The sequence below is a fragment of the Microplitis mediator genome, chromosome 9 (assembly GCF_029852145.1).
Source record: "Microplitis mediator isolate UGA2020A chromosome 9, iyMicMedi2.1, whole genome shotgun sequence".
In the NCBI taxonomy this organism is placed as follows: Eukaryota; Metazoa; Arthropoda; class Insecta; order Hymenoptera; family Braconidae; genus Microplitis; species Microplitis mediator.
The window spans coordinates 14,536,502-14,562,921 of record NC_079977.1 but is presented as its reverse complement, the minus strand read 5'-3'; the positions used below and the strand labels follow the sequence as shown (position 1 = coordinate 14,562,921).

General features: G+C 35.7%; 2 protein-coding genes across 2 annotated transcripts; both read right to left on the bottom strand.

The window, feature by feature from the left end:
• Window positions 1-17,052: 17,052 nt before the first annotated feature.
• On the bottom strand, window positions 17,053-18,768 carry LOC130674641 (uncharacterized). The gene is made up of 2 exons (XM_057480033.1): window positions 17,864-18,768; window positions 17,053-17,574 (listed from the first exon to the last, which is right to left on the bottom strand). The coding sequence occupies exons 1-2, from the start codon at window positions 18,195-18,197 to the stop codon at window positions 17,138-17,140; spliced, it is 771 nt and encodes a 256-aa protein (XP_057336016.1). The 5' UTR covers window positions 18,198-18,768; the 3' UTR covers window positions 17,053-17,137.
• A 5,061-nt stretch (window positions 18,769-23,829) lies between these two features.
• Window positions 23,830-25,544, bottom strand: LOC130674181 (uncharacterized). Its single transcript, XM_057479451.1, has 3 exons — window positions 25,256-25,544; window positions 24,213-25,147; window positions 23,830-23,859 (listed from the first exon to the last, which is right to left on the bottom strand). The coding sequence occupies exons 1-3, from the start codon at window positions 25,542-25,544 to the stop codon at window positions 23,830-23,832; spliced, it is 1,254 nt and encodes a 417-aa protein (XP_057335434.1).
• Window positions 25,545-26,420: the final 876 nt, after the last annotated feature.

The following is a 26,420-nucleotide window of genomic DNA, read 5'->3' as shown; positions in this document are numbered from 1 at the left end:
GTCTACATCCTTATCAGAAGTTCTTACTTTTTTTCATTCTCGCACCTAAGTGGGTGAACGGTATATCTTTGTTGCACTAATACAGTAATCAGGAGCATTTTTTTTCAATTACAACAGAAAAAATTCCCTTAAAGTTTAAGCTCTTAATTCTAACGGGAAGAGTTACCGCAAAATTTTTTTTGTGATTTTTTCAAGAAATATTTTGTTTATGTTATTTGACAATGTGTCTTTTTCAAAAATACATAATGCATTCAATTGATATCTGAGATCGGTATATCAATGCCACTAATCATATTATGTCTCAGTTTAACAGTTGATAAATATTATCAATAAATTAAATTTCTTTCAATATTTGCTTAAATAAGTTGGTCACCTTTAAGTTTATTATTTGTTTTAAGCAATAAATAATAAACAAAAGGTTGATAGTTTTGTGCATTATAATATCGAAATAATTATTTTCTTTACTATAATAAATTTATGATTTTCTAACTATAATAAATTATTAATAAAATAGATCTCTTTTATAAATAAATATAATGAATTTAAAAAATCACGGAAACGAAATTTGCGGCACGTGGTCCTGTTGGAATTAAGAGCTCAAACTTTATGACAATTTTTTTTCTGTCGTAATTGAAACCGTTTGTGAGGTAATCGTAATAAATTTAAAAAATCCTTTTAAGGAACGCTTTACTGCAAACTAATGCAAAGTTCCTGATTACTGTATTAGTGCAACAAAGATATACCGTTCACCCACTTAGGTGCGAGAATGAAAAAAAGTAAGAACTTCTGATAAGGATGCAGACTGATTTGATATGTTATTTGAAAAAACTATTAGCTAAAAATAAAAAAAATAATTTTGCACGACTCATAATGCGAAGCATTAGGGAGTGCTTTACGATCGAAAATTTTTATTCGCCTCCTTTCTACAACTATTTCTGTTATTATCGTCTTATTAGTGAACAGAAACATCTCACATGATGCACCAATTTACAGACAATGTAATAAAGATTATTTCTGCGATTTTCAAAAACAAATTCAGTGCAATAGAAACGAGAAAATCATTAAAATAAACTAAAATATTTTCCCGTCAAGCAGTAAAAATATTTTGTAGCTTGAAAACACAATATCTCGAAAAAGAATCCATAATTTAACTCCATTTTTTTTTTAAATGACTCGTTTTGCCCTAGAAGGATTTGCTTTCGAAAATGGCTATCTAACTTTGCGTTATGTAATTGTAATTAATAAAAAATTAAATCGCATTTTCTTTAATTTTAGCCTAAAAAATATGTGTGGACATTCGTCTTAACAAGTGCGCATGCGTGGTATTTTTTTTCTCATACTATCACCCAGTGTGCCTGCGCCATACTTTTAACCGATTCATTTAGCGCGGGTATTTCGAAAATAAAAATATAAAAAATTGAGATTAGACGAATAAATAAATGAATAAAAATAATAAATAAACAAGTGAAAAATAAAAATAGAAAAAAAAAAGTAAAATTTTTCACAGATCGTACGGCGAAAAATTTCGGAATTTTTTACGTTTGAAATTTATTATTTTTTTTTTTTTATTTTAAATAAAATTATTTTTTTTATCATTTTTATATAAATAAATAACATTTGTACTTCAAATTTTATTTATTTTTATTTTGCATGCGACATTACCCTTTCGGAATATTTTAATGTTTACGATCAAATAAGCATTATGAGTCGTGCACTTTTGGATTTTCCAAACTTTTTTTCTTTTTTTTCATCATGCTGTACCCCCAAAATTATAGTAGCTGAAAATCTGTAAAAATTCTGAGGAGTAGCTGCTTATATGAGGATAAAGTCTACAGAGTTTCAAATTTTTCGAACAATTACTTTAGCCGGAATAAAAATTTAATCGTTCAATGCCAAAAACCCCGTGTTATTTAAATGGGAAACTTACATCGCTGTGCGGCACGGGTTAAAATTGAGATAGAGACCTGAAACTTTGAGGATATTTTTTTTTATTTATTTCGAACCACATAAGCCTCTGGGAGCATAAAAATTCGAAAATGTCCAAAATAAGGACCACCCTAATATATATATATATATTAGGGTGCTTTTTATTTTTCGAACATTTTTTTTTTCTTAGCCTATATGAAAATTTTATTGTAGACGTCAAAAAAAAATTTCCTGAAAATTTTAGCCCTTAATTTTAATTTTAATAAGTCAGGATCTATTTTGAAAGTTTTTCCATTTAAAAAGCATGGGAACGAAAGCACATTTTTTTTTTTTAAATTCCTACGAAGGCAGTTTTTGAGCAATCGACTCGTTTTTTGGCTCGTTTCATAGGGCTTGTAGTCCTCTTTAAAATTGCTTTTAGTGACATCGATGCATTCACAATGGTTCAAAAGTTATGAGACTTTAAACTTCCAAAATTTTTGTATTCACCAAAAAATCAGAATTGATGGCTATTATTATTCCAGCTTAGTTTCCTAGAAAAAATGTCATACAACTTTTGTAGTGTGTTAAATACTCTACAAAAAATACCTAAAATTATTCAATATTGTCAACGTCAATGTTTATTATTGTTAACTTTTCTCGTTGAAAGGGTTTTAGAATTATTTAATTTTAATTTTATTCTCGTCCTAAGTTGAACTTTTGTACTGACCCTTTTTTAAAAATTTTTTTTTGGTAGAAAATCAATCGTGCTTCATCAATTTTTATGTAGTTCTATGATTTAACGTATCGATCGAAGCGCCAATAGTTTTTGGCGATCGAAAATCTCAGTCTTTATGACTTGAAACGGAAGTAATTCAATTCAGTCATAAAGACTGAGATTATTGATCGCTAAAAACTATCGGTGCTTCGATCGATACGTTAAATCATAGAACTACATAAAAATTAATGAAGCACGATTGATTTTCTACCAAAAAAAAAATTAAAAAAAAGGATAAGTACAAAAGTTCAATTTGGGACGAGAATAAAATTAAAATTAAATAATTTTAAAACCATTTCAACGAGAAAAAGTAACAAAAATAAACAATGACGTTGACAATATTGAATAGTTTTAGGTATTTCTTGTAGAGTATTTAACACACTACAAAAGTTGTATGATATTTTTTCTAGAAAACTGATAGCTGGAATAATAATAGCCATTAATTATGATTCATTGGTGAAAATAAAAATTTCTGAAGTTTGAAGTCTCATAACTTTTGAACCGTTGTGAATGCATCTATGTCACTGGAAGCAATTTTAAAGAGGACTACAAGCCATATAAAACGAGCAAATAAACGAGTCGATTACTCAAAAACTGCCGGCGTAGAAATTTTTTTTAAAAAATGTGCTATCGTTCTCATGCTTTTTAAATGGGAAAACTTTCAAAATAGATTGCGACCTCTTAAAATTAAAATTGAAGGCTAAAATTTTTAACAAGTTGATTTTTTGTCGTCTACAATAAATTTTTCATATAGGCTAAAAAAAAAAAAATGTTCGAAAAATAAAAAGCACCCTAATATATATAATATATTTTAGGGTGCTTCATTTCGGAGCCAGATTTTTTTTTTAAATGCATGTGGAAAAAACCATAGTTCAACACAAAAAAAAAATTTTGGCGCAAGAAAAAAAATTCTATGTCGATTACAGACCTAGCTCATTGAAAAATTCGATTTTCCCATTTAAATAACATGGGAAAATTTTTTTTTTTAGCTTTAAGTATTTTTAACCTCGTTAACACATCAATAAGTCAAAAAGACTGATACATATTTTTATAGAAAATTGAACGCCCTACAAAAAAGGTTTCTCATCATTTTTCGATAAATCCATCTATTCAAAAGTTTTTAGAGCTCGAAGTAAAGTTGGAGATCTTTTTACATGTCCGGTGAAACTATCAGACTTATCACAAAATTTTGTAAGGTCTTTTTTGTTGACAATTTTATTTTCTACAAATTATTGTCAGTAAAATTTTTTCAAATTCCACATTGTTTTCTAGTTATTTTCATTTCAATGTCGAGCTCTTGAAATCGATCAGAACCACTTTTTTAAGAGATAAGCACAAAAAAATTTTTTTGAATTTATATGAATTATTTTCAGTTTTTCGAATTTATGCATTAATAAATAGTTAAAATTCGAAAAAAAATATTTTGTTTGCATATAAAAATTTTACCGGCAACAAAAAATCGATGTGAGAAAAAAAATTAATTAAAAAATTTTTTTTTTTGCCACAAATTTTGCTTACAGGGTTAAAAAAAATGAGCTCTACGGGGACTTGAATACAAATCCGAGGCAGTGGGTGTGCGCCATTCGCCTCGAACCGTTGTCGGAGAAAAATGGGGGAAATAATAATAATGTGAGGCATATAATGATAATAGTAAGCGGCTGCTCAAATATTCGGAGTAATTTGTTTTTTAATCTTATTTATAATTTATTCGTTTTTTTTTAAAGACTTAATTAACTTTAAAAAAGTCGATTCAACAACATAGGTATCAATCAATTCCACGTTTCGTGAATCGTCCAGATATCCTGTCGATAAAAGATCGATTTTTGAAATGTTAACTAACTTCTTTTATAAACAAATAAGTCAATAAGCTTTTCAAAAATCGATTCCACTATATAGGTATCAATCGATTAAAATTCCGTGCATAGACCAAATAATGTATTGTCAAAAGACCGAATTATGAAAATTTTATTAACTTATTTGTTTATAAAAGAAGTTAGTTGACATTTCAAAAATCGATATTTTATCGATAGGTTATCTGGACGATTCACGAAATTTGGAATTGATTGATACCTATATTGTAGAATCGATTTTTGAAAAGTTTATTAACTTATTTGTTTATAAGAAAAGTTAGTTAACATTTCGAAAATCGATCTTTTATCGATAGTTTTTCTGGACGAATCGTAAAATTTGATATCGATTGATACCTATTGTTATGTCCAAATAATTTTTTTTTATGTTAATAATTATTTAAAATAATCATTTCTGAGCTCCTCTTTGCAAAGCGCGCGAAAACGCAGCGTCAGCTTTTTCACCTTTTATGCGGCAAAGAATAGTGGGAAGACACCTGCAATAAGTTTAACGAATAAGCAATAAACTGTCGTCACTTTCCACCAATGACGATAATTATAAATTCCCCATCAAATCGCCAAACAAAGTTTATAAAAAGCCTGATCACCCATAGCTCAGGGCTAGTCGGTTCTTAAAACTTACGGTCCGCGAATATTCGAACGTCGAAATTTCGTGTACTCTTATTGCAGGAATCCGCCCTAGGCGTTGAAAAGTCAATAAGAGGATTTTTAATAATATTTAACTTAAACCCTACTGCAGGAATCCGCATCTGCGTTGAAAAGTCAATAGGGCACTTCTTAAATAATCTAGACTAATTCTTATTGCAGGAATCCGCATCTGCGTCGAAAAGTCGATAAGAAATAGTCAAAGATTGCTGAATTCTATTAATCTTACTGCAGGAATCCGCCCTAGGCATTGAAAAGTCAGTAAGGGATTTAAATTTTATATTAAAAATCCTCAAATATTGATCTAAAATTCGATCTGACGCAACCGTAGTAATCGTTCGTCTAGTACAATATTTGTCGGATTTTAAAAACCATCCGGTACGATCGAACCAGTGACGCTAATCACGTGAATTTGCGATTCCATCTCGTGCCGAGTTAATTTGCGCATAAAACCACTTTTCGGGTGTGTAAAAGGACGCATTAAATATAAATTAAAATCGTAATGTAATATCTGTTAAGGATAAATAATCCTATAATATAAACTAAACATAAAATTGTGAAAACTAGAGTGAGTAAGTGACGTTTAGTTGAAAACGTTGTAATTTGAAACATCAAAATAAAGACAAAGTTCATCACTCCAACCTTGCGGTTTTCATTCGAGAGTAGTACATAAGGTCTTATCCTATAACCCAGCCGCGCCCACTCAACCCAAATCCTAGTAAGAAGGTCAAGCGAGCTGCAACGTTCTGGAGGGGTGAAATCTGCCGTACTAGGAGAAGTTACATCGAAAAGTAGGTGAAAGAACTATTTTTCTATCATTCATAAAATACTTTTGGCTTTAACAAGAGCACCAGTCTCTTCGGAGACGTTTGGGTTCTTAATTTTTCGAAAAGATCCACTATAAATAATAAATTATAGGAAGATAATTTCTTCCTCGTATTCTTTATTGTTGTCCGCACCCTCCAACCTGCTTGTCCAAAATTACTATCGCTACCAAAGGGAGAAATCCCAGATAAATAATTAAAAATTAAGCGGCGGACATAACATAAAGAACACTAGTGGCAGCGGTGGGATTTTCGAAATTAAAAATCCTTCTTTTTGAGCCACAGGTATCATTTTTTCTACCTATTTTGAGATGAAAGGTAGAATTGTGGTAATTTTGCTATTTTCGAAATTCTAAAAATTCTAAATTTTAAGGTTCTTCACTGGGTGAGAGATTTCGTCACGGCGATCCTGCTCTTATCTGGCATAAGCGTCTAGCTGCAGCGTCGCCGAAAGACGGGGAAACTATCGAAGACTTTTATTTCAGGTTACGCAGAATGATCAAAGGCCTGGAAGCTGCACTGCCAGCAAATAATCGAGGTGCCATCATGTCGCAGCAAGAAAAAGTTGCATTCGATCTTCTTTATTCCGCTTTGCCTGACCTTTCAAAATGTCTTGCGTGTCTAAAAGATCCTAGAACGCTGGAAAAGCTTTATAAAGCGATCAAAGAAGAGCGAACTCGCGAATGTTTGCGGCCTGCTCGGAAACGCGATTCTAACGATTTTTCGCGTCATCCTCATAAAGACCGTCGAGACTATGACCGAGACTATAATAGACGCTACTCTAGAGATGACTATCAGAGACCTCGTCGGGATTATGACGATTATGATGATCGTCGAGAGACTAGAGGACGAACGTTTACTTACTCTAAAAACAACCACAGACGGAGTAAATATGACACAGACGACGAAGACAGTATAGACTCTGACGCCAGTGCAGAGTCCGCAGACTACTTAACTTACGCTTACACCTCAAGTAAAGGGGGACGTAGGCAGAACCGTAACGATGATTCGACTCCACGAACGTACAAGAAAAGCCCGTCACGTCCACGTACAGAAGAGCATTTTCCAGCCAGACAAAAAACTGTGACGTTTGACCCTGCTGACATAGACACTGAAAAACTGAAACATCTGAAATTAGACGCTCCATGTTGCAACTATCCGTTCTGCCCTCACCACGAATCAAATAAATCCGCCCCAAAGAAAAACAACGACGATTATTCAAACTTGACGGGCGCTCGACAGGCTAAGGCGACTGCGAGTATGCCCCGTGAGTCTCGCCGATCCATGAGTGCCCAGCAGAGGCCTCAGACTGTGAAGGAATTCAAAATCCTTTAACGCCCCAAACCCTCACACTAGTAATCGGTAAAGGTCCTAGAGCCCGGATGAAATCTCCAGACCTCTTCCAGGGTAGTTGTAAAGTTTTACTGGATACAGGTTCTGACCTGAACCTCCTTTGTATCGACGCTCTGGGGGATGATACCATCTTTTACCCCGAAAACTGAGGTAAAGTAGGCGGCATAGCGACCAGCAGTATGCCAATCATTGGAACTGTGACGCTCAAGGTCGTTGAAGTAGATGTTTGTTTCCAGGTTGTACCGAGATCGCCAGGAGGTTACCCGGGTATCCTTGGAAACGAATTTTTCACCAAAGAACGAGCTGGCATTTCCTTTTATCGGAATACGCTGGTCCTCAAAGATCGACCTACCCTTCCTATCCCTTTTACGATGGAAGACGACCTTGACGGAGGGTATATCCTGTCCCTGGGGACAGGTCCAAAAATATTCGATTCGTGTAATTCTCTTCATGGAGAACTACAATGTTTTCTCGTGGATGCAGGGGGGGATGTATGTCTGATAAATTCTTCTGCCCTTAAACCCGAAATTAGAGTAGATCGTGGCGACGCCATGCTACTCTGAGGTTTGAATGGGCATCCCATGGAAACGGTCAGCACTGTCGAACTGAAAGTTTTGGGATCTAAAATTCGATTTTATGTTTGTGAGGGTAATTTACCCTTCAATGGCGTTGGCATATTGGGAAACGACTTCTTGAGAAAAGAGCAAGCAGAAATATCATAGCACCATCAATCTCTGAATTTATTTTCGCGACCTTCCCGACCTCTATACTTCAGCCTAGGGGTAAAGCCATCCCGTTCGTATGTCATTCCACCCCGTATGCGAATGTCTGTCTCTGTACCTGTCTTGAATCCAAAATCAGACAAGGCTATCTCCGTAAGATTCCTCTTAAAGAGGGACTCTTAATGGGTGAAGCCGTTGTTTCTGTGGATGATGGCCAGGCGATGTGTATGGCGATCAACACAACATCTGACCCAGCGAAAATCGAGATCGATCCCCAAATGCTTGAAGAATTTGAATTCGATCACCTAGATCCATCTGACGAATACTCTGATACTATCGAGTCTTCATCTGAAACGAACTCTCTCTCTCAGCGAGAACGTATCTACTTAATCTTTGATAAAATACAAACCACTCATCTCACTCGCATGGAAAGGAAACAAATATTCAAACTTATACAGAAAAATCATAACATCTTTCACCTTCCTGGCGATCGTTTGGGTCGCTCCAAAAAGTTCACTTGTAAAATCGAAACCACGAGCGATGCGCCGTATCGTCGTATGCGTCGTATTGAACGCTTCAACAGAGCTCTTGAACAACGTACCGTTAACATCCCAGATAAAGAAGCGGATCGCTCTGTTCGTCCAGACGACTACTATAATCCACTGCCCGTAGTCAGCCCTCAGGTGGCCAAGGAAATCAGAGAATATCTTGAACAGAGTTGCCTTCCGCACGAATACGATGAAAACGAAGACTCAGACGAATCCGAAGAAATGGAAGAAGAAGAAGAATTTCTTCGAGACAATGAAAATACCGAAGAAGATAGTGACTCCAGCTGCTCGGAACCAGAAGTCCAGGTGGAGATAACTCCAGCAACTCCACAAGCGCTGAGTGCCGGTGCAATTCGGGAAAAATATTTAACCGCAGGTAAAAGTCCGTCCACGCCCATGTGGAAGCACACGGTTCTGAAAGCTGCGCAGAAGAATTACAACGGACTGGAATACGATGACCATTCAAAAACTTTCTATTGGAATGACGAGGTAGAAGCAGATAATAGAAATTCCACCATCATAGCAAGACCTTCTACTTGTCAAACCTTAAACACCGAAGATATTCCAGCTGCATCTAAAGGCGGCTAGACCAAAATTGGGTGACGTACTTGTCACAAAATTGGGTCAATGCTTCATCTTTACCGTCCTCGTCAAGAAAAATCATTTTGAAAAAATCGACTTAACTAACTTAATCGAAGGACTACGAAACCTGAGAGCGTCCATGTTCAAACATGAGATTTATACGTTCCGCATAGCGAAACAGGGGGATGACTTCGACGATCTGAACATAAAGCCTTATCTAATACAAGAATTGGGCGATTGTCCTATCAAGTAACTCGTTGCGAAGGAAATGTAGAAGTTCCAGCTGAAGAATTACGCGATAAACCATCAAAGAAATCCACTGCAGCCCTATTGGAGGTCACAAGGGCGTCGTGAAAACTTATTGGCGAATCTGCGAGAGATTCTACTGGCCCGGCATGAAGGAAAAGATCTGTAGATTCATCAAAAAATGCGAAATTTGCCAGAAGAACAAACTCACGCGAATTAAAACTAAACAACAACTGATGATAACCGACACTCCCTTCGAGCCCTTCGAGAAAAATTTCATCGATACCGTAGGACCACTTCCTATGACCAGGAGTGGAAATGTCCATATCCTGACGATCCAGGATAACTTTTCAAAAGCCATAACCGCGATCCCAATACCCGATATCCGATCGAAAACAGTGGCTGAAGCCCTCGTTGATCGATATATGTGTTATTATGTGTGTCCGAGAGTCATCCTCTCAGACAAAGGTACGTCATTTACCTCGAAAATAATACAACAGCTTGCAAAAGCTTTAAAAATACAAATATTAACGACTTCGGGTTATTATCCCCAGTCGAACGGATCCTTGGAAAGGAGCCATCAACCACTAATAGACTTTTTAAGAGTAATTTCAGATAAGTATCCGAACTGGGATCGATATGAGGGTCTTGCTGCGTTGAGTTATAATACAAACGTGCACACTTCTACCAAATTCACTCCATTTGAGTTTATGTTTGGTCGAAGAGCTCGATTGCCAACCCAATTCCCCGATCATTCCAGAATCGAAACTTATTCTGATTATCTCGCTGACCTTATGGGAAGATTGTCAGAAGTTAGAGAAATCGCTGCTGATTGTCTCAATAAGGCAAAACAAGATTCCAAAATTCGTTACGATCGACACATACATGCCAGAACCTTTAAAGTAGGCGATTTCATTTATGTTTTAAAAGAGCCGAGGAAAAATAATCTCGATGTTTATTACACTGGGCCTTATGAAATTGTCGAAATTAACGAATTTGGGAGTCTTATTTACCTAAACGACAGAGGCAACCGGAAATTGGTCAACGCCAACAAAGCCAAACCTGCTGTCGACCATAAAGCTAAACCTTTATAAAGTTTTCTGTTTCAGATCCAAGAAACTCTTGACACCATAAGACCATTGTTGTTATTCCCGATCGTCATCGCGGAGAGCAGCCAGTCCAAGGACGTATTGACCATCCAGCCATTGGCAGACAATCCAGGGTTACTTACGACCCATTAAAGAAGATTTACCTGTAGTAGAAAACTGGTGCATCATTTCTTTCATTAACGTCCAAGGGTTGGTAGATATGTATCCCTTTGGGTGGGACCATCTACACTCAACCATGGTGGGTTGCGCTAAGGTCATCGATGCAGGGTCCTGCATGCATTACTTGAGAATCGACCTGATAACCGAAGTGCGAACCTCAATAAACCAAGCTAAAATTCGCTTAGAACAGCTTCTCGAGGAAACAGAGTTCAAAACTCCGCAACTTGACCGTAGCCAACGAGCTCCATGGTTCGGATTTGTAGGCGCAATCTCTCGAGAACTGTTTGGAACCATGGATTATGAAGATAAAGAACATATCAACAAAGAAATCAACAAATTATACCAAGACAACGCAGAAATGGTGCACCTAGTGCAGAACGCTATACACATTGTCAAGAGCGAAATTAATACTATTCTCCGGAGTGAGGCACAAATGCAATCCAATCTGGAAAAACTCGCAGGCGTCACCCACGCATTCATCAACGCGACTTTGAGCTCTCTGGAAAAACTCGTATATGTGACGAAGGTTCTAATGTTGGGAGATGAGCGCCTGGAGATTACCCACAACCACCTTCGAGTCCTGAGGGAAGCTGAGTACATCATCGAGGAGGCCAAGGCCGGTAGACTCTCTCCACAAGCCATATCACCGAAGATACTTTACAAAGCAACCGTCGATATCATGAGGAAACATCCTGATTTGAATCCACCTCAGCCAATCGACAGGATCGACATCTCAACGTTGTCAGCAGTGTCAACAGTAAGAGTGGCAAGGGCAAAAGGTTACTTGCTTATTATAGTAACTTTGCCACTGTTCCACAAAGTTCCGCTGCTTTCATACTAACTGAGACCGTTGCCGAAACCAGAAAATCTAAACGGGAAAATTCAAACCCTGATCATTTTACCATCCAAAAAGTTCCTGATTACAGATCCAGACCTGCAAAGATTTTATTTAGCAGACTCTGAATATATCAACACCTGTAAATATATCGGAAACGACCTGTCTTGTCGGCCCGACATTCCATTCCAATCTACTGAAGTCCCAGAAGAGGTTGATTGCGAAATGGAACTGCTCTTGAAATCAACAGAAAACATCTCAAGATCCTGCCACATCCGGATCATCCCCGAGTGTAAAACCACGTGGATAAAACTCAACCAACCAAATTTCTGGGCTTACTCGACTTGCAAAGAAGAGAAATTAAGTCTCAAATGCTTAGACTTAGTTGAAAAAGATTATTACATTAACGGTGCAGGGATATTCCACATCCGGGGTAGATGTGAAATCAAAACTGGGAAGTATACGATCAAAAGCATAGATGAAGAGATCACTCATTTGAATATCACTCTCCCAAGACTAAATCTGACCTTGGAAGCGTTATCGTCAAATTTAACGGCTGAGCCTAAGGTCCCGGGATTTCTCTTCAAGAAGAACATCGACCCATTAAACACAGTCGGCAAGTTTCAACCCTGGGGAGCAGGGCTGGAAGAAACAGAAAACCAGATGTCCGAAATCTCACTCCATCATCAAGAAGACGATATACACCGAACGATGACGGCGGGAAATATGTCCACCCTCGTCATCTTGTGTTTCATTCTCATCGTTCCAGTCGTCTTCGAATGTTGTATTTGCTCAAGTAAAAGGCGCTGCTTCGCCTACAAGAAAAACAAGCAGCCAGTCGAGGTACTTTACAAGACAGTCATAGAAACCAAACGTACCTCTGACTCCAAGCCAAAGCCCGTCCAAATTAAGGACCAACCAGAGGTCATCGAACTTCAGGAACCTCCGCAAATTCCAACTCGTGTCATCTTCTCTGCAAATAGAGGAACAACTCCAACTCGTACTTCTAGAGGTCTCCGTCTCTCCGACTTCAACGCGCTAATATAATCAACCTAAACAAGATAAGAATAATGTATAATCGAACTAAATTCGCGTGGTAAAAATAGCAATCCTCTTCTAATTATTTAGAAACTGACCCCGAAATAATTTTAGGGGCCATTTTGGAAAACATTTACAAATTTTGGTATTCATTTAACCATATCTATGGTATCTTCGAAGAAGATTCCTATTTTACCACCACTTTATTTTCAAAAGAGAAACAGAAAAGTTAACTAACAAACATATTACTAGACTTAAGTTTACAAGATAAATTTTGGTAAAAGAAAGAAAATTTAATAACAGATTCTTATATTTAAACTATTAAAGGAATTTAAAATCACCTGAACATTCGAGGAAACAGGATAATTGGTAAATTCCTGTTAAAAACCGCGAAATTACTTTTTAAACTAAAGCAAATTATTTAAACGTTTACCTTTCTCAGCGCATGCTTGAATCCAAACGCAGATGGCAGCCGCTGACAAATGCAATCACAGCCTTGACAAATTTCCTCACAGGACGTCATTCTCTGCCAAACTCTCCTTTTAAGAATAAAACTCCATAAAAACCTCCTTAAAATACTCTTTTTTCACCACCTATAACAAGAAAATGGAAGCAGTAAATAGAAAGAAACTTTCTTCCAAAACCAACTCCAAAATGTTACTCTCCTCAGTCTAGTCACATGTTCCACAATAAGTTAAATACACTTACCTGGCGAATTTGAATAATTTAGCCGTAATAATAAAAATAAAATCATTAAATCTAAAGCGGAAGGGGAAACTAAGTTTTCTCTACGTATACACTTGCATATTTAACCTCATCCAAGTAGTATACGTCTGTCTAAAGGGATGGGTGAATTTTCGGGTTAAAAGATGGAACACACGATCTTCGAGCTCATTTTCTCTTTATTAAAAGGAGAAAACTGACAGCTAAACTTGATTTGCAAGTGGTAACATCACTTTGGTTACCCAGCGAAAGCTGGTGATGTCCGAACTGCTCCATTTTCCTCCACCTCCTCAATTTCGTCCTCTTCCGGCTCATCCTCTCCATCGTTTCTAAAGAGTTAGGAAATAGATTTCCAATCCTCCATTCAATCATCCAAGTCCTTGTCCTTCTCCCTCCAAAGATGTTCACTCCATGCCAGAAAAAGCTCACGCTTTAGCCGGAAAATCCAAAAAAAAATTAATTTTTTCATTTTGGTAATGATTACACAAATTAAGGAACAAAACTTGTTCCTTTAATTGTTTTGTAAAACTTTGAGCAATCGGACCGGACAAACGATTCAATGGATCAATCTGAAAATTTCCAGGGTTTTTGGGGGTTCATTAAGCTGTAAAATTACCTGGCAACATTATTTTTTTTATCAATATTTGCAGAGTAGCGATGAGTCGACTAAAAAACCAGAAAATGGCCATTTTTTAAAGGTTTTTCAAATGGATATCAAGGATGAAAAAAAATTTTTTTTTTTTAAATAAAAAATGGAGCTTGTAGAGGATTTATTCAAGTTTATTAAACTGCCCTTTAAATTACTGTGTGACCATTTCTTGCTGAGATATCAATAATCAAAGACAAAAGGATCCTTTTTCATTTGAAGGCTGATATCTCAGCAGCACATTGTCGTACAGAGAAACAAAAAAAAGCAAATTGTAGCTGAATAAATTTCCTAAACAAGCCATGAATTCGTTTTTTTGAAAAAATTTTTCCCGGCCCCGTAGACCTAAAAAACGAAACCAAAAAATTTAGAAAAATTTTGTCTCAACCTTTTTCTTCTGATTCCGCAAAAACCGTGGCTCCAAAAAATATTTTGCTGAAAGATCTTGAAACTAGAGATTTTAAGCTTCAATTTGCTTTTTTTATTTTTTCGATACGATCATTTTTCACGAAAATACAGCCTTCCAAAAATCACTAAAAAATTTATAAAATTTTCTTGTTCCTTTAATTTTTTGGATAAGTGTAATATGCATCTTAAAATTCACTCAAAATTTATTCTTTCAAATTCAGAACGTTAACGCCTTTTGAATAGCCAGGCAATAGAAGAATCTTTTAAACTGGAATTTAACAGGCGTAGACCGTTCCTGCATCCTCGAATGTTGTGGATATCCCTCAAAACCTCCATCAAATAACTATCTCCAATGATAGCATCATCCGTAAAGTACCAATGTAAATTGGTGACGACAGACTAAAACTATTAAATATTAACTTAGAAGAATTAAATAATTTCCCTAGAAGAATTTTATATCAATAAGTCTGTAATCCAATTACCTCTAATAAAGTAAGAACACGACCATCCGCGCCCATCGGGGGCAAAGGTGGTGCAATAGAATGTATCCAATCAATCTCATACTGGTTGGAAACGAACAGAAAGATTGGATCCGAATCCCGGTACCAAGGAGCTTGTATCTTGATTAAAATATCTTCCAGTAGAACCGGTAAAAGATCCATCTCCGGATCGGCAATCTCGATATGTTGGTGGTTAAAACACATTTTCAATGATAAATCCTGAAATTACCGAATTTCAGTGCATAAATTAGGGAGTAAATTTCAGATAAGGAGTTATCAAATTCCTCATTTTTAAATTGAAAATGGGTTTTAATAAAGAAAAAGTTTTTTTTTTGACCAACTTACCCCTTCACTGTAACGAACGTCCACTAGCCGTAAGAACAACTTGATAAAACGTAATGTCTGAATATCATCTCTTCCTATTCCATAGAGAAAAAAGGAATTATTAAAATAACCGTGGCCTTGCTAAATCAGCAAAATTGAAAACCAACCACGAATTAGACAAAGCAAAACACGGAAATACACAGTCATTGCTGTTTGATGAAATTTAATGTAAACACTGCAATAACTAACATTGGCAAGCAGACAACAATTTATGACTTTTTTTCGAGTAAAGAAACGAAAAAGGAAGATTAAGCTATCATTATTCCTTCAATCATGTTGTTAATTTCCTACGCTTACGTTCTATGTTTATATTCTATGCTTATACATTGATAACGATTTTTATTTTGACCAGAAACTGATTTAAATGTTTTCAAATAAATAATTCTGTGTTTTAATATGAATGAGTTGTTATTTATTAGTGGAAATTTGGTTACCTTGTTCTAACGAATTGAGTTTAATATAACCTCTATATAACAAACCTTACTATTACGAATAACTCGATATAACGAATAATTTTTATTTCCCTTTAGTTTCGTTATATCAAGGTTGCACTGTAGTAACAAAAGCAAATCTCCAGACTCCAGGCATTGCAAATTAGCCTGAGAAAAATCTTATTGAAAAATCAACGGATTCATTGATAACGACCTGTGAAAATCATACCACATGCATGCTACTCATATAAATGACCTTCATTCTTAAATTTTCAGGGCGAATTCTTCAGAATTATTATTAAAAGCCATCAATTATTCAATTTATTCATGTTATAAATCATATCATTGATTAGTGTTACCAACTCGAATTTTTTCAAATCCGTAGGTTGGCGCTGAAATTTCCGTAGAATTCCGTAGATGATATTTCAAAATTTCCGTAGATCTCCAGACGTTTCTTAAGGGTGAAAATTTTTTGGTTCTGTGATAGAATAGATCAATTTTTCAGAAAAATTATTTTTTTACTCTAAAATTCTTGTTGTAAGTTAAGCGATAGTATAATATCGAACCAAGCTACGTAATGAGATAATTAGTAGCATAAAAATTTTAGTAAAAATTAATTATTTCATATTTTTTTAATTAAATTAGTTTTAGTAAAAACAAATAAAATAATGATAAATATTAGTAAATAATTATACCAAAACAATTTCGTTACAAACTTTATGCTAAAAAATGGTGAAGCAATAGTCAGACGAATACAAAACGGCAGACAATCTCTTCTATATTAAACATCGATAATTTTTTTTTCTGGTATCTGTTAGTTAATTTTTGATATTGAATGAATCAGAAAACTAACAACTTACGAGTAATTCGGAAAAAAGACTAAGAAGAATCGAAGACCTACTCGGCAGAAATTTGTTAATAATCGTAAGAACTAATTGAACATACTAGAATGGAAATTTTTAAAACGTAAAGAGTGATAATTTAATCATCGGTAAAAATTTTTCAAATGTTTATATCAACTGCCTATTTTTCAAGAAGTTTTCAAAATTTGAAACATATGTAATTAGATACATAATCTACAAGCTATTTAAATTTGCAATCGATTAATCTCATGTTGCATTTGTTATTAATAAGCAGAAATGACCTTTAATACAGACAGCATAAGAGAATAATGAACGACACTTTTATATTTTCTTCTTGTATAGAAAGAGTCCACACCTTCATGAAATAATAATCTGTAATAAATTAACAGACATATTATTACCCAAACATTTGGAAATTCCTTAACTCATAGTTTTTTAAAAATGATCGATAATTTAGTTAATTACACAAAAATTACCATGAAAATATTTTATTATAATATTATAAGCTCTTATTTAAACAGTAAGCGATAATATAAATTATTCATTTAACTTAAAAAAGACTAGATACTCTCAGTTATCAGAATCACTACTTTCTACGAGATGACTGGTCTTTTCTTTTTTTTTAAAGTCATACATATTTGTTGTAAATAATTGTTTATAGTCATCAGTCAGTTTCACATCGAAGCAAGGAGTTTCTAAATCATTTTTGGTAAAAAGTAATCCTGTCAAAGTTTTAGTGTTAAATTGATTCCTGACGTGAGTTTTCATCATATTTATAGATGAAAATAAACGTTCTACATTTGCACTACTGCGTGGCAAACATAGAAGAACTTCAGTGAACGTAGCCAGCAAAGGAAACATTTTAGACCCATCACCTTTGGTAATCCGAGAAATGTAACACCAAAACTCGTCAACTCTAACATTATCTTCACAAGTAAATGGTAGTTTTAGATTTCTGAGTAGTCTCCACTCACGATCAAGCTCTGTCAAATCTTGAGGACACAATACTGTAAATAACCAATAAAAAAAACGTTAATTATACGGAGATGATTATATTGGATTTAATCATCATGTGAAAAAGATAAAATTCTTAGCTGAAGAAAAGATATACGAAGACCGAAAATATATTATATTAAATAAAAATTATATAGAGCCAAAGATTTTTTCTTAAATCATGGAAAAGTTTATCAGACCAAGGAAATTTTTACTCTATTCACAACGATTTCAGTCGTCCTAAATGTATTTTCAGGCAATAATTATAACTGTGCAGATATGATATACTTAGAAAATAATTACCTGGAAACAAAGTCCCTAAATTTGCTATCGATGGCTTACGTTGTTTTAATTTCGGGTTCAATATTGTATCTGGGTTTAAAAAAGATAAGCTTTTAATTTGATTTCTTTTATCAAAAGGAAATCTTTCCGTTAATTGCTTGACGCTTTCAGTAAAAAAAGCAAGACATGTCTTGCGAAACTGATCAACAGTTTCTTTTGACAAGGAATTTTTCCGTAATTCAAGTAGAGCCGTAACATTTCCTCCAAGATAAATTTCGTTCAAGTCTAAATAGTTTTGTACATCGAAAAAATCGATAGCTAAAATTTTTTTCTCTGATCTGATAGTTCTAAACATTCTGGCCTCAAAAAACACTCTAAAATCATGTTGTAAGTGATATAAATTTTGTCGTACAACAAATAAAGCTTTGGGGACTCTGACTGCATCTCTTTATTCAAATCATGAAAATAAGATAATACAAACTTCAAAAATTCTAAATACAATTCAGTTGTAGGTTTCATACACTGGTCCAGAATTAACTGAGCTGCAGCTAAATGATCTGTAAGAACAGCGCCTTGAAAATAAAGAATTAAAGCAGGTAATTGTTCTAAAAGTCTTTCCACGACTGGTAGTAAAGACAACCATCTAGTTTGCGATGGATGTAAAAGTTTATGAGGTTTTACCTCCACGAACTTTTGAAAGTCAGTATAGTCCCCAAATCGTTTTGGACTATTTTGTATGTACTTATACACATCTCGTGCAAGATCTTCGATTTCACTAGGTAATTTTTCACAAGCGCATGAGGCACACAAACGGAAAGAATGAGAAATGCACTTCATAGTAAATAAATGCGGTATGTCTTTGGCAAGAAGTGTAGACAAAGAATGTTTGTCACCAAAATTCACATTTGCACCATCAGCAGCAAACCCAATCATATTTTCAAGGTATGGAATTTTTTTAGACTTAAAGAACTCTGATAATTTCGAGTGTAATGTATTAGCAGTTACATCAATAATCGGTAACAAACCCAAAAAATTGTCTTTTATCTTGAAGTCAATAGCCGTTCTCGCCAAAATAGCAAGATGTTTAATTTTAGATTTGTCTGTTCTTTTATCAACTATGATTGAAAACTTATTTTTTTGGAGTAGTGAAATCAAATTATTTTCGGCTGATCTTCCAGTTACATTGGTAACAATGGCTTGTGCCTTTGTTCGCCCACATTTCAGCTCAGGAGATATTTTTGAATTCGGACAAACTGCTTGAATCAATTTCGTCAAATGACTTGATACATTGAATGGTAAATTATGTTCTACCAAAAATGATGCTATTTTTATCTCTCCAGACATGATAATATCCTTGTTTGATTTTTTGGAATCTACTGGTAAAAAAGAACTGATTAGTGGTTGATTTACAGCACCTATAGATGCAGAAAAAATTATAATAAGTAAATTTATTTTTTTAATTATGCCTGTCAACAATCACTAATCTAATAATAATAATAATAATAATAATAATAATAATAATAATAATAATAATAATAATAATAATAATAATAATAATAATAATAATAATATATAATATATAATATATAATATATAATAATATAATAATAATTTGCCCACGGTGCATGTTGTGCGGCCAGCGGGGGTTCTATTCACCCCGTGGCGCATCGTGGGCAAAGTAGGCCGGCCTTCCATCTGCTGGCCTACAAAGCGCACAACAACCTTTGCATTGGGTTAACTCCCCAATGTAAAGTAAACTGAGTTCAAGATAATCCTGAACACAGAAGTGCTCCCCACAACCGGCCCTTCTCGGATGAGGGCTACCCACTAGCTGGGCGGAGCACCGAGATTCCGAATGATGACGACCCTGGCGAACAACGGACTGCATTTAGGTGGACGGAGGAATTACGAGTCGATTTTCTGATGTGCTATAATAACAGTGAACCGGAGCGGAGAGGTTACATGGCTAGGATGCATGCTCTCTGGAGCGATATGCACCCTAACCATAGCCATTTTTCACAACAACATCTGCGTGATTATGCTTCTCATCTCCGGCGAACACGACGATCACTGTTATCTAACAGACGAGTATCTCACCGTCTGTCTTTTCCAGCACAGATACATCAGGAGAGACGCCGTTCTTCCGAAGACGCCGACAATGATTTTGAAAGACGACAAGTATGTATCTCTAAAAAGATACACTACCCAAAACATCTACTTGACACGGAAAACCACGAGCTATCAACTCGGATCCAGGAGGATTCTACTCTACTCACCACCAATCAAGCTGTCTATGATGCTGCTTCCTCACTCTTACCTCCAGCACTGAAGATTGATGATCTCCGGAAACATGTCTCCCGCATTCAGTGTGTGATTGAGTACGTAAATGCTCGTAAAGCGTTTACGCCTAAAGTCCGCCGTATTGCGGCGGGACTACGATATCAACATCACACACTGAATAAGAAGAATCTTCTGAACATCAAAGAAGGTTCCCTTAACAGGTTGCGGGCTCTGGTGACTGCTAAAAAGTCACTAGAGAAAAAGCTGAAGCGGCTTACCGATAACTCTTTGTTTCGGTTGAGTCCTTCACGCTTTCTGACACCTAAGACATCTGTTTCTGGCGATCCCCCATCTATCGAGCGAGTAGAAGCTTTCTGGTCCGAGTTGTATGGTGATCAACCAGACGTGAATCGTGACACTCCAGCTCTCAACGACTTCGAGGCATTTTGTCGCCGCCACCGAAACGACAATGCTGATGAAGAGAGCCCTGAAGTCAGCGTGGAAGAGGTTCGTTTGGCTCTGAATAATGGTAAGAACTGGGCTGCTCCGGGTCCGGATGGCATCAACTTATTTTGGTGGAAGAAACTTACTTCTACCCATAACCATCTGGCCCGGATTTTTACAGCGTTTATCAGAGGCAACGAACCTATTCCGTGTTGGCTTGTAGAAGGGCGAACCGTGCTCATCCCTAAGAAAGGTGACTTGTCCGACCCGAAGAACTACAGGCCTATCACCTGTTTGAATGCAGTTTATAAGATTGTCACAAAAATCTTGAATAATCGCATTCTCCAGGAGATAGATCCTGTATGGCAGCAGATATACGAACAACGTGGCAGTAAAAGAGGCTTGTCAGGCTGCAAAGAAAATCTGTGAGTAGATCGTTGTGTCATTCAAGACGCGGTCTACTATCAGCGCAACCTGTCAATGGCCTGGATTGACTACCGTAAGGCATTCGACTCAACATCTCACGAGCTCATTCTCTTTTTGCTCAAATGCCTTGGGGTCAATCGCGATACAGTGGGATGCATACAGCGTACGATGCAACTTTGGCGAACACGGTTCCACATTTCATGTGGCAACGACAAACGTGTGACCGAAGTTGTACAGTACAAGCGAGGTGTCTTCCAGGGAGATTCCCTGAGCCCGCTGCTGTTTTGCATCTCACTGCTGCCGATATCTTTTGCGCTACGCCGTACTCGTGGATACTCAGTGGGCCCACCAACTGATCGGAAATATTCGATCACCCACTTACTCTACATGGATGATCTGAAGGTATATGCTCCTGATGAAGACCACCTTCAGACAGCCTTGAATATCGTAGGGGAGTATACACGGGATGACGGCATGGCTTTTGGGTTGGACAAGTGCGCGGTCGTTAATCTGGTGAGGGGTAAGTGCTCTGATTTGCGCGAAGATATCGAGTTAGTAGATGGGAGCGTCATTGACCATCTTGACGCCGGAGAGTCGTACAAATATCTAGGGATTGACGGGAGTCCTATGCAGGATGTCTCGAAAATCAAAACGACTCTCTGCAGCGAGTATGGGCGGAGACTCCGGAAAATCTGGTCATCAGAACTTTCCGGGAAAAACAAAGTCTCTGCAACTAACATGCTTGCTGTCCCAGTACTACTCTACTCTTTCGGTGTCCTTAAATGGACCCGAAAAGAGCTTAGAGATCTCGATATCAAGACACGCAAAGTCATGAATATTAATCGGAGCATGCACCCTAAATCCTCAGTCACCAGATTATACCTTTCCCGGCACATCGGAGGGAGAGGTCTACAGAGCTTGGAGTGTCTACACGATCGTTTGGTTTTGGGTTTAACATACGAAGTTGTCAATTTCACTGCAGATGAGGACGACTTCCTTATGCAGATTGTTCATAGTCATGAGAATCTGCAGAAGGGAGCGTTCTTATATAAGGCAGCAAAGTACGCGGCAAAATCCCTCGGTCTCGGAAGAGTAAACCCTCTTATTGAACTCCCTAAGGAGGAATTTAAGAGTGTCGTCAGGAATGCTGAGCAGCAAAAACTGCTCAGTACACACATGGACAAGTCCATGCACAGCGTGTTCTTCAAACACGTGCGTGACCATGGCTTGTCCACCCAGCTGACGTTTTCCTTCCTTAAGTCAGCTGGCCTGATGTCCGAGGCCGAAGGATATATTTTTGCCTGCCAAGATGGTGTAATCAATACCCTCGAATACCGTGCGAAAGTACTCCAGATGCAGCTACCCGACACATCGTGTAGGGTGTGTAAGCAACATCCTGAGACGCTCATGCATCTCTTGTCAGCATGTCCTGTGCTGGCAAGAAGTGCATACATCCAGCGTCATAATGCTGCTCTGCGAGTACTTTACTACCACCTTAGACATACGCACGGTATCGATAAAACACCAGTGCTGCCCTATCTGCCAGGAGATATTCCGCAAGTTGTTGAGAATGACCGTTGCCGTATTTATTGGAACGTGGCATTCGCAACAACGCGGAAAATAGATCACAACAAACCTGATATTGTGCTCTTCGATAAAACCACTCGTGACATTTATGTCATTGAGTTCTCAGCACCTGCTGAGTATAACATCACGGTTAAAGAAGAGCACAAACACGAGATATATCAGGATCTCCTGTTCGAAATTGGCAAACTTCACCCAGGTTACCGTGTCAAACTTGTCGTCCTCATTGTTGGCGTCCTTGGAGGGATGAATCAGTCTTTTGTATCTGCATTGGCTAGAATACCAACTTGTTCAGCGCAAGTTGAGCTTCTGGCATCGAGGATGCAAAAGGCTGTTATTCTCGGGTCCCTCCGTCTCCTAAGGCAACGAAACTTGGCCTGCTGCGCATGCTAATCATCTTGTTGATGAAGCATCGCAGCAGTAACGATTTGGCGCTCAGGTGAGGCCCTCGGTAGAGTCGGACTACCGGGGATAACCCCCTGAGCATTTAACTTAAAAAAGAAATAATAATAATAATAATAATAATAATAAATCTTTATTAATTTTTTAAATCTATTTTGTATATTTTCAGTCTTTTTTCGTTTTTTATACTATTGGGAAGACCATTATACCAATCGAACCCACGGTATACCAGACTCCTTTCTGCAGAGTGTGTTCTCATGTGCTGAATTTTCAACATGTCTCTTTGCCGTGTATAATATTGATAATTATCACCTACCAACGCTAATTTGTTTATCAAATAAGGTGGAGAGAGTCCTAAAATAGTTTTGTGAATCAATATGCAGCATTTGTACACAAGCAGTTGAGACACACTCATCCAGCCTGAAGCTTCTAACATCTCATGTATACGTGTATATTTGTTAACGCCTAATATAATTCTCATTGCTCTATTTTGTATTTTTTGCAGTACAGCTAACTGTTGCTTATTATAATTAATCATCAGACTAGCACAATAATTGAAGTGCGGACCTACAACTGCCTTGTAAATAGTATTTTTTGTCCAACAGCTAACTGATTTATTTAATCGATAAATTACATTGAGCTTTTTAGCAATTTTTGTCCCTGTTTCTATTAAGTGCTTATTGAATAACAAGTTGTTATCAATTTTAATGCCTAGATATTTAGTCTCTTTTACTTCTACAATACTTTCACCATTTATTTTAATATTACAACTCCCGATTTTGTACTTTTTTCTCTTATTATGTAACATCATGAATACAGTTTTCTTAACATTTATTTTTAGCTGATGCTCTTTAAGCCATACAGTCAGTGTGTCCAAACATCTATTTAATTTATATTCAATTTTTTTCTTATCTTTATCCGAAAAATATAGTTTCATATCGTCTGCGAAAAGTCTGCAAACGATACCAAATTCTTTCATTACCTTGATTACTTCATTTATGTACAATATAAATAATAATGGACTTAGCTTAGAGCCTTGCGGTACTCCATGTTCAACAGTTAATTGATCCGACATGCTACTATTAAATTTTACAACTTGTTTTCTATTATTTAAATATGATTTAAACCAGTCTAATACTATGCCACTTACTCCTAAATTACTCAAGATACTTATTAGTTTCCTTTTATTTATCGTTTCAAATGCTCTTGCGAAATCGATAAAAACGACACCTACATAGATTCCATCATCAATATTTTTTCTCCAGTCGATCAAAGAGCACTGCATGGCTGTTTCACATGAATGCCCTTTTCTGAAACCAGATTGTTCCACGTTAAGTATTTTATTTTTATCAATGAATTTGTCTAGCTGAGATTTCACAATGCTTTCTAAGACCTGTTCAATAACCGGCAGGGTATTAATTGGTCTAAAATCTGATATTTTTATGCTATCTTTAATTTTTTGTATCGGCACTATAACAGAAACTTTTAAATTTCCTGGAACAACACCAGACTTTAGCGATCCATTCAATATATTTAACAAAATATTCCTATCGACATTCCATAAATATTTCATAATTACTGAATTGACATCATTATTGTATCCTTTTTTATCATCCAAGCTCTTTACAATCTTATCTACATCATTTTCATCCAAACTATCAAATTTATCCCACTTCTGATTATCACTATTATCATTATTCTCATAATGAAGTGAAATACAATCTATACTATTAAGAATTTTTTCAATGCTATCAACAAAGTAATGGTTGAATTCATTGGAGATCACTAAATTATCATTTACAATTCGACCATCAATTTCAATACCATCTATAGAAGTTTGAGCCCTTTCATTTCCTATCAGATCTTTTAACTGTTTCCAAAGAATTTTACCATTACTTTTATTTGCATCTATTTTATCATCATTGTAATGTCTTTTACGTTTTCTTAGTTCATCAACAATATAATTTCTTAGTCTTTTATATTCATCAATATCTTTCTTAATACCAGAGTTTTTCGATAGAAAAAATAAACGATCTCTTTCCTTCATTTTTTCTATTAAATCCTTTGTGATCCATTTTTTATCTTTTATTTTCGGTTTAAGAATTTTCGTTACTTTTGGCGCCACCACATCAAGAGCATATGTAACGCTCATATTAAATTTTTCAATAACTAAATCTATTTCATCATTATTTCCTACATAATATTTTTCAGTAAAACTAGCAAAAAAAAGCTCTTTATCGCATTTATCAAAGTTTCTCCTTTTAATCAACTTCAAACTATTTTCTTGTTCAACAATAACATGAGTATTTATAACAATAATATTGTGATCAGATACTCTTGGTGTGGTTAGTACTTCAATTGACGGATAAAAATTTGAGAACACGAGATCAATTATAGTATCCGATGTTAAAGTTGATCTCGTTGGCACTTTAACCAACTGATTTAGTCCAAACAACGCACATTCCTCTACTAATTTATGAGCATAACGGTCTTTATCACTGCTAACATCTAGATTAAAATCCCCTACTATTATCAGTTTTCCCATATCAACATAATTTTCCAACATTATCACTATATTTTCTTTGAACTGACTCACACGACTGTTAGGTGATCTATATATGGGGCATTCCACGCCAAATCGGACGGTTTCAAAAATTTTCATTTTTGATTTCCGTCATTTTTTTATATCTTTTAGTACCCATCGAAAAACCCCTTCCCCGAAATTGTGGGATTTTTTTGATCACCTGGTCCAAAGATATCGAATTTTCAAAAAAACAGCTTTTTTTGTAGTTTTTTGCCTGTAACTTTCTCAAAACTCATCCAAATGAAAATTACCCCTCAATATAAAAGTTTTATTTCTTCACGTTTTTTCCGAAAAAAAATACAAAAATTTTTTTCAAAAAGTTTTTCCATGTGATTTTTGAGTTTTAAAATTTTAAAGTCGATTTCTGAAAAACATGTATCCTTCGATTTTTTTGAAAATTTTTGACGGCAAACTACTACCTATTCCACAACTTTTCATGTGGTTCTGGTCGTGGGACTACCATGATTACTATTTTTTTTCGATTTTTGAAAATTGAAAAAAAATTTTTTTTTTAAGAATTATCATTTTTGTGATTATATATCTTTTATCAAATTATTTTTTACTTTTTTTTACAACTATACGATACTAAAGGATTTTCTAAACAATGAATCAATTATTTTATCTGGTTATTTCGAAAATTTAAATTTTAATAATACTGTCAATAAATTACTTTTATCATTTTTTTAGTAGCTTTATAATTTTTTCGTAGGATGGCGCTGCTTGCTATTATTATATTCGACAATACTGATTGCTTTATCGATTATTCATTCGTCTACTCTAACCTCAACTATTTCTCTTTTAGTCCTATTTGTTTTGTATTATATATCATTTTTAATTCACTTCGACTTTTTTGTCTGT

Bases quoted from the DNA above. Each gene is read 5' to 3' on its own strand.
- LOC130674641 (XM_057480033.1), bottom strand. From the start codon at position 18,197: ATGTTTAGAACTATCAGATCAGAGAAAAAAATTTTAGCTATCGATTTT. The intron at 17,575-17,863 runs GTAATTATTTTC...GGTTATTTACAG, and splicing joins TTTAGGGACTTTGTTTCCAG to TATTGTGTCCTCAAGATTTG.
- LOC130674181 (XM_057479451.1), bottom strand. From the start codon at position 25,544: ATGTTGGAAAATTATGTTGATATGGGAAAACTGATAATAGTAGGGGAT. The intron at 25,148-25,255 runs GTTTGAAGTTGA...AAATAGATTTAG, and splicing joins TATTGTTGAACAAGAAAATA to TTATTGAAAAATTTAATATG. The intron at 23,860-24,212 runs GTAGGTGTCGTT...TAAATTAAATAG, and splicing joins ATATTGATGATGGAATCTAT to ATGTTTGGACACACTGACTG.